This window comes from Nicotiana tabacum, chromosome 18 (assembly GCF_000715075.1).
Source record: "Nicotiana tabacum cultivar K326 chromosome 18, ASM71507v2, whole genome shotgun sequence".
NCBI classification, from domain to species: Eukaryota; Viridiplantae; Streptophyta; class Magnoliopsida; order Solanales; family Solanaceae; genus Nicotiana; species Nicotiana tabacum.
Genome location: NC_134097.1, coordinates 13446745 through 13455870, shown reverse-complemented (window position 1 = coordinate 13455870; position 9126 = coordinate 13446745). Strand labels below are relative to the sequence as shown.

General features: G+C 37.4%; 2 protein-coding genes across 2 annotated transcripts; both read left to right on the top strand.

Annotated features, from left to right (window-relative positions):
* The first annotated feature begins 2754 nt into the window (after nucleotides 1-2754).
* On the top strand, nucleotides 2755-5069 carry LOC107832674 (uncharacterized). The gene is made up of 5 exons (XM_075236032.1): nucleotides 2755-3048; nucleotides 3160-3648; nucleotides 3709-3804; nucleotides 4172-4503; nucleotides 4805-5069. The coding sequence occupies exons 1-5, from the start codon at nucleotides 2755-2757 to the stop codon at nucleotides 5067-5069; spliced, it is 1476 nt and encodes a 491-aa protein (XP_075092133.1).
* A 2450-nt stretch (nucleotides 5070-7519) lies between these two features.
* LOC142172420 (putative mitochondrial protein AtMg00240) lies at nucleotides 7520-7900 on the top strand. Its single transcript, XM_075236031.1, has one exon. It carries the CDS (start codon nucleotides 7520-7522, stop codon nucleotides 7898-7900), a length of 381 nt encoding a protein of 126 aa, XP_075092132.1.
* Nucleotides 7901-9126: the final 1226 nt, after the last annotated feature.

Here is a 9126-nt window from a genome sequence, read left to right as displayed (position 1 = left end):
AAGAGTTGTTTCCAAGCCATCAAATCACTATTCCATCTTACCACACACGTACCCAGGGGTGAACCCACGTCACCCTATCCCACATAGGCTTGAATACACAATGCAACTGAAAATCATTAATTTAACCTTTGCCCATAAACCTTGAGTTTAATTTCCAACCTTTAAAATTTCTTTCAAGACACGAATCTTATATTTACACACTGTATAAGTCTGAATAAGCTGCATCAAGCTATAACTATAACCACGGATATAATCACCCAGCATATTACACAACTCGTATGCTCGTAGCACCATTCTTGATCGCAGTGACTACTCCAAAACCAACCGCATACTAGTATTAAACCCATATCGAACCAAATCTCATCCCAAAACCTTCGTACACTATTGATAATAAAAGAAACACGTAGAATCTCGTAACCCTTTATCAGACCAACAAGTCATGGAGGTCTCTTACCCCAACTGGAACCATAATCACTTTCTGAGCCGACTTTCAATATTATACTCCTGAATATACCGAAATTAAACCTGATAGTACCCATTCCAGGTCCAATGACCTTATATTACTACACATAACTGCTCCAGAGACATACGGCACCAATATAACTCGGAGCCACAACTCGTGCCATCCGTGCACTAATACGCAACAATTCAAATATACCCAGTCATGGAAAATGACTCAAATGAGAGAACTTCCCCGCCAGATTAACAAGTACTTCCATAACGAAATGCTGAAAATTCATCATACACCGTAGAAGCATCACCCGATTCTAACACGAGGTTCATATTATATACTCCGAGCCACCCTACTCCAATTTAATAATGACGGAGAGGCAAATGACAAAAATACCACAAAAAACCTGAAAGGACATAACCATTACGCTATCGATCATGTAATACCCAATTACTCATCACACTCAAATTCCGCTATAAAGCTCAAATAGAACCGCACTATCTGTGCACATAACCAATGAATCACAACTCCTCGTAGCATAAAGGAATAACTCACAGATCATTTGAGAACATGAATAAGTTCGACATCAACCAAATGACACATCCCTCAATAATAGCAGTATGGAGCCAACCATTCCGGCTCGGTGTAGAATACACATCTTAATTGGGCCTACTTATGGACCCCCAAATCAACTCGGGTTACCCACAAATAGATAAAAATTCTTCCAAAAATCCATAATGACTGAATCATAACACATTCTATCATATGGCTAGCTCCGACCACAACTTCACAGTCCACAACCATGAAACAATCCGCTCCTGAGAACTCCCAATCTCCAAATCCATAGAACACGTGAATCACTATATTTGATTCCATCTCCACCGCCTGAATGCCTAATAACTCTCTCATACACGAGAAATACTTTAAAAGTTCTTCTGTGCCAATTGATAAAATTTGAATATCAGCAGTCTATCAACCATGTGAGTACCACAATACTAATTTAACACCAAGTAGTAATAGTATTTATCTAGTTATTTGAAACCGCCCATGTTATCCAACATTTGTTACCTTCTTTTAAAGACTGTACTGCCACCCATTTTAGTTAGAAACCTTTCTCTTTCTTCTTTCTAGGAGGAAATCACAATACACAACACGTTCTCCACACCGGTAGAAACCATCTAGAATATTTTGGAATCCATTTGCACATAATCAAGCCCTTAAAACTAAATTCCTCTAACTCGACCAAGCCACGCAGGTCGCCAAGTCCACGTGTATTGCCACAAAGCACCTGTAGAAAACCCCCACATCATAAACACTCAAAGAATCGATCATATCCATTACCATACTGATCCAACCTACTACCAAGCTGTCCTATTTCTCCAAGTCCCTTCCGAATTTGTCTTCAGATTGATACTTCTTCTTGCTAAAATATCATGATCTTTAACCACAACTTACCCCACAAACATTAGCATAGAACCACAATGTCCTATGGCCCATAAGCAACTGTATTCTTCTTAAGCACCTTCAAAAATACTAAAACTATAACACTCACTCTGAGAATACCTTACGTGAATTTGAAATTGTTCTTCTTACCTTCCTTACACAAAAATGTAGAATCCATACACAAGTCCGAAAACATTCTCACTTGCTATATATAATTCTCAACCCACTGAAATTTTCTTTTTTGGGAGTCACCCACTTTGCTCAAATCTAATTGCACCGCCCAAATGGGCCAAAAGACACGTGCCCCATTAGAACCACAACACTCAAATAAGTAACTCTACTTTAACACCACATATCAAATTTATACTCCATGCGCACTATATCATTCACCAATAACAACTCACTCATCCCGCGAATTTAATTTACTCATACGTGAAATATAATCCTTAACCAGAAATTTTCTTATTCGAGTCATCCTCGATCTCAACTTCTGCAAGTCATAGCTAACCCACAAGTATGCCTCAGACCAAAATTAAAATTTAACACTAACCATGAGATCAAATTGTCAATAGCAGACTCCCCCACTTGGCTCAAATCCATAGATTAAAACATTCCATAACTCACAATACCAATACTCTCTTACTGCCATAATGCCACAGTCAGTCCAACGAAACTTCTTCCCAAGTTCATACAACGCCAACCATAAAAATACCTCAATCATCTGCTAAGCTCGTATTCATTCTCTTAACACACAAGTCAACTTTCTCAACCAGATAATCAAGAAAAGGAACTATCCACTGCCTGTAGCAGCACAACCTGCTGTTGATCAGAAAGATATAGACGAATATACAAACGAGTAGATGGCAGTTGTTCAAGTCAATGCTAAGGCCAGAAATCTACTCTATAATGCTATAAGTGGAGAAGAATATGAAAGAATATCCAGTTGTGATACAATCAAAGAAATGTGGGATAAATCAGAAGTCACTTATGAAGGAACCAACAAAGTGAAAGAAACGCATATCAATATGTTGGTTCATGATTACGAACTCTTCCAGATGAAAGAAGGAGAATCCATTGAAGAAATATTTGCAAGGTTTAGCAAAATCATAATTTATCTAAAAGCTTTTGGTAAACCATATACAAGTGGTGATCAAGTTCGGAAAATTTAGAGAAGTCTCCCTATGCGTGGCAGACAAAAGTAGTTGCACTTGAATCACAAGATCTAAACAAATTATCGTATGATGAACTTCGAGGGGATCTCATAGCATTTGAAAAGACTCATCTCAAGAAAACAACCTAGGAAGAAAACAATCGCATTCAAGGCTACAACTGACAGGACAAAAAATGACATTGACGATGATCCTGAAGCCCTCGAGGAAGAAATTGCCATCGTATCAAGGAACATGGACAGTCTAATGAGAAGATACGGAAACACAAAAAGAGGAAGAATATCATCAAGGCGAACTAGGCAATACAATGAGCAGGACAAGAATGATGGAAAATGTTATGAATGTGGAAGATACGGACATGTACAAGCTAAATGCCCAGATCTAAAAAGAAAAGTTGCTAGAGGATTTAACAAGAATAAATCATTTGGAAGTTGGAGTGATGAAGACGTTTCAGAACTAGAAGAAATAGCAAATTTGTGCTTCATGACAATTCTGGAAAATGACATAAACAAACTTTTAGGCTGCTGGACAGATGAAGTTGTTTCAGATGACGAATGCAAGGATGAAAATAAAAACTGTTTTATGGTACGAGGTAAAACAAGCGAGGTAAGATTCTATAACTGTGAAAGATACAATGAATTGCAGGATATTCTTGACCTCACTTTAAAAGAGTCTCAAAAGTTGATGAATGAACTAAAGAGACTCAACATGGAAAAGAAAGACTGGAAACTCAAGCTTGAAGTATGTGAAATTGAAAAAGAAGTACTTCAAGAAGAATTTCAGGAATTGCAAATAAAACTCAATGGCATGCGCAAATCCACCAGTCATAGTTCTGTTAAGTCCAACTAGGCGACTTACAAGTTAACAGAAAAGGGGCCAACCAGAACAGAGTACACAAGCACTAGTGGAAGATCCAAAAATGGATCACCTTCTGTATGTCACTTTTGTAATAAAAGTGGGCATAAATATTTCTTTTGTCGTTTTCGAAAATCAAATATTCCAGGATAGATTTGGAAACCCAAAGACAATCATAATCTTAGTAATACTAACCAACAAGGACCCAAGCAAGCTTGGGTACCTAAGAGAAAGTAATTGTTACATTTTGCAGGAACACCATAGAAAGAGCCGCAAAGAAAAATGGTACCTAGATAGTGCGTGTTCCAGCCATATGGCAGGTGATAAAAACCTGTTCAAAGAGGTCACTAAAATAAATGGTGGAAGTGTTAAATTTGGAGATGACTCAAAGGGGAAGATAGTTGGCACTGGCACAGTCCCATTCAATAACAACTGCAATATCATTGGAGTCTATCTCGTAGATGGACTCAACTATAATCTGCTAAGTATAAGCCAACTGTGTGGTTCCGAATATGAGGTAAAATTCAGGAAAATAGGTTGTGCTATTGAAGATGATTCAGGTAAAATAATCATTCCAGGAAAAAGGTATGGAAATGTCTACATTCTTGATGGCTTAAAAAATATATGGTCATATTTGCTTAACATCCATGTCTGATGATCCATGGTTATGGCATAAGAAACTTGGTCATTCAAGCATGTATCTTATAGATAAACTATCCAAGTATGATTTAGTTATTGGTCTTCCCAAACTCAATTTTTCTAGAAGTCATGTGTGTGATGCATGTCAGATTGGTAAATAGACTAGGAACTCTTTCAAAATCAAAGACATTGTGTCCATATCTAAGCCTTTACAACTGCTTCATATGGATTTATTTGGACCTACTAGAACTTCTAGCATAGGAGGAAAACGATATGCATTTGTTATTCTTGATGACTACTCATTTTTTACATGGGTGATTTTTCTATCTCACAAAGATGAAGCTTTGAAAAACTTTGAGATCTTTTGTATAAGAGTTGAACGAGAAAAGGGATATCTTATTACAACCATTCAAAGTGATCATGGAGGAGAATTTGAGAGCAGAGCATTTGAAGAATTCTACAATGATCAAGGATACACTCACAATTTCTCAGCCCCAAGATCACCTCAATAGAATGGGGTAGTGGAACGGAAAAATAGAACTCTACAAGATATGGCTAGAACCGTGTTACTAGAATACTCATTGCCAAACCACTTTCTGGGCAGAAGCAGTAAGTACAGCCTGCCATATTCTCAACAGATATCTCATAAGGCCAATCTTGAACAAAACTCCATACGAACTGTGGAAAGGTAAACGACCCAACATAAGCTACTTTCATACTTTTGGAAGCAAGTGTTTTATCCATAATAATGGTAAGGAAAATCTTGGTAAATTTGATCCAAGAAGTGATGAAGGTATTTTTCTAGGTTATTCTATAAACAGTAGATCATTTAGAGTTTATAATAACAAACATTTTATCTGTAGAAGAATCAGTACATGTAGTATTTAATGAAAATAACGTTCGGCAGAGAAAGGAATCATTACAGGTGATGAAGATCAAAATCAAGAAACAACTCAGTCAAGTAATCTCCATGAGTCAACTAACAGGGTAGAAAATGTCACAGAGTCGACTGATGAAATTAGAAACAGTCAACCAGAAGCACAGATAAAGTTGACTACTCCTACAAGCATAACATGACCAAATGAATAGAGGAGTGAACCGGAATATCCTCAGAATTCCATCTCGTATATATATATATATACATCGACTAACAATCAGTCTCTCAGCACAATATAAGGCCAATCCATCCCTGAGAAACTTATTCCCAAATGTAAATGATACGGACAAGATCCATGTCCAGGTAAATTCATCATAATATAAATAAGTAAGGCAAGTCCTTGCCCTGGGAAATCCATCCCGAATATATATAATCATTTACGCTCACTGGGGGTGTGTACTGACTCCGGATGGGCTCCTTCAATCCAAGCGCTATATAAAGCCGATATGGCCTACTGCGGCATGCAATCCGATCCCATAATAATAATAAAGCCTATAAGGCCTGCTACAGGCGGGCAGCCCTGATCCGTATAGTAATAAATCCTATAGGGCCTGCTGCGGCGTGCAGCCCGATCATATAATAATAATATATATAAAGCTGATATGGCCTGCTGTAGGCGAGCAGCCCCGATTCAATAAATATCCTCACAATGGATGAGCATGACTGGGTATGAAATGTACAATTAAAATAAAATTAATTCAACAGCAACACGACCCTATGGGTCCCAAAATATTGGCACATAACCTAAACATGATCTTTATTACGAGCCTTAGCTCAATTCCTCTAACACGTGTGGCATGTTCAGATAATAACATGATTTTTTAACTTTGCAACTTCATAGGATTTATTCAAGCCAATTTATATGGTGCACGTCTACACGCTCGTCAACTATCGTATGCGTCACCTCCAAATAATTTATATAACACCAATTCGGGGATTCATACCCTCAGAACCAATTTTAGAAGTGTTACTTACCTCAACCCGTGTAATTGCTCACTCTGTTATGCCCTTGCCTCGAGAATTGGTCTCTAAAAGCCTCGTATCTAGTCACAAATAACTCGATTCAGTCAAAAAGAATTATTGAAATTAATTCCATAAGAAAATATAATTTTTCAACAAAATTCGAAATTTAGCTCAAAATTTGCTTGTGGGGCCCACGCCTCGGAATCCGACAAAATTTATAAAATCCGGATGAAAACCAGAGGAGCTCACAAAAAGAAGGCAAACTTAGCCTTGATCTCCAAGATTGAACCAAAGAAGATAGACGAGGCCCTCAAAGATTCAAGTTGGGTTCAGGCCATGCAGGAAGAAATGGATCAATTTGATAAGAACCAAGTATGGAAATTGATGCATAAACCTGCAGACGCTACTGTAATTTGAACTAAATGGGTCTTCAAAAATAAGCTCAACGGGGATGGAAAAGTCATAAGGAACAAAGCCAGATTAGTAGCTCAAGGATATTCTCAACAAGAGGGAGTCGACTATGACGAAACATTTGCACCAGTAGCTCGACTAGAGTCAATACAAATTCTTCTTGCATATGCATCCTTCAAGAAATTCAGACTTTTCCAGGTGGATGTTAATAGTGCCTTCTTAAATGGTTTCATTGAGGAGGAAGTATATGTAAAACAACCTCATGGATTTGAAAACTCAAAGTTTCCTTATCATGTGTATAAGTTAACCAAGGCACTGTATGGACTTAAATAAGCTCCAAGAGCATGGTACGAAAGACTCAATTCATTTCTACTTGATCACTGGTTTATAAGAGGTAAAGTAGACACTACTCTATTCATCAAAAGATCTTTAGAAGGTAATCTTATTATTCAAGTTTATGTTGATGATATTATCTTCGATAGTGCTAACCCCTTGTTGTACAAGGAATTTGTAACGCTTATGCAAAGCGAGTTTGAAATGAGTATGATGGGAGAGCTCACTTTTTTCCTTGGACTTCAAATCTAACAATCTGAAGAAGGAACCTTCATATGCCAGACAAAATATACCAAGGAGCTAATTTAGAATTTTGGCATGAGCAATGCTAAAGCTATTGGCACACATATGAGCCCGACAATAAATCTTGATAAATATGAAAAGGGAAATCCCATTGATGAAACAAAATATCGTGGAATGATTTGTTCTTTACTTTACCTAACTGCTAGTCGACCAGATATAATGTTCAGTGTTTGCAAATGTGCCAGATTTCAATCAGCTCCTAAGGAGTCTCATTTGACTATAGTAAAGAGAATTATTCGTTATCTCATTGGAACTACTTCTCATGGACTATGGTATCCACGCTCTAACAATTTTAAATTAGAAGGTTTTTCAGATGCTGATCTTGCAGGTGACAAGGAAGACAGGAAAAGCACCAGTGGCACGTGTCAATTACTAGGAAAATCCTTGATTTCTTAGAATAGTAAAAAACAAGGTTCAGTTGCATTATCCACTACAGAGGCTGAATACATTGCCATCGGACAATGTTGTGCACAGTTACTATGGATGTCTCATCAATTGGGTGATTATGAATTATTTTTTAAACCTATTCAATTTTTTTGTCATAACTATAGTGCTATATGTCTTTCAAAGAATCCTTGCATCACTTTAGAGCTAAGCATATAGACATCAAGCATTATTTTATTAGAGATCATATTATTATAGGTGATATAGAACTGTCATTTGTTAGTACCACTGATCAATTAGCTAATATTTTCAATAAGCCTCTACTAGAAGATAGATTCTGTATTTTAAGTGATTTACTTGGCACTATTTCTCTTAATTTCCTAAATTAGGACCTATTTGTCTTTTTAATTTCTTATTTGACTAATGTTCAAATTTTGATTGTGTGTACTCATTTATGTGTCGCCTCCGTTTTTCACTCTCTTTTCACATCAATCGCTGCTTCCAATAAAGGAAAACCAATCATCATGACTCTTCACTGACTTTTTCCTTTCATATACTCAACCGTGAATATTTCCTTCTTAAACTCTGAACCCCGTTCTCTGACTTCGTCGCCTTCATCTTTCAGAGACCCTCTTCAGAAACCCTTTCTCTCAAAGTAGGTTCTCCCATGGATAAACACTCTAAAACCCCTTCTGCCTTCCCCAGAAAAAGTACTCGGTCTAGAGGCAAATCCTCATCTCAGCCCCCAGAACCCGTACACATAGGATCTGACCACTCCGAAGGTTTTGTCTCTTCGCAGGCAGAACTCTCAAAATACTCTCACTTAGGAGAAAAAGCTCTAGGAAAAAGGCCCATGTAAGATCCTCTTGAAACCCTTACTCCTAAAAAATCCAGAGTAGACCTTTCAATCTCCTTAGAATCAGACCTCAATTTTTGAGATTCCCCAAACATGGATTTCTTTCTTGCCCTAAAAGACAAGCCCATTGCTCATGGCAAAATTGTTGATCTTGATGTCATGGAAACCCTCAACTGTAAGATAAAGGATCTTTTTGCCTTTCAAGGTTGGTCAAAATTCCTCTCTTTACTCCCTCCTAAAGTCTCTGAACCTTTAGTGAAAATGTTTTATGAAAATATTCGCTCTAGTAAGCCTGATAGGTTAGAATCTTTAGTTCTGGGTAAGCGCATTGTTATTGATTGTGCTACGTTTAACTCAATTTTCTCGTGTAAATGCTCTGGTT

Coding starts and splice junctions, on each gene's coding strand:
- LOC107832674 (XM_075236032.1), top strand. CDS start 2,755: ATGGCAGTTGTTCAAGTCAATGCTAAGGCCAGAAATCTACTCTATAAT. Junction 3,649..3,708: donor AAAATAAAAACTGTTTTATG/GTACGAGGTAAA, acceptor AATGAATTGCAG/GATATTCTTGACCTCACTTT. Junction 4,504..4,804: donor ATAATCATTCCAGGAAAAAG/GTATGGAAATGT, acceptor TGGACCTACTAG/AACTTCTAGCATAGGAGGAA.
- LOC142172420 (XM_075236031.1), top strand. CDS start 7,520: ATGAGCAATGCTAAAGCTATTGGCACACATATGAGCCCGACAATAAAT.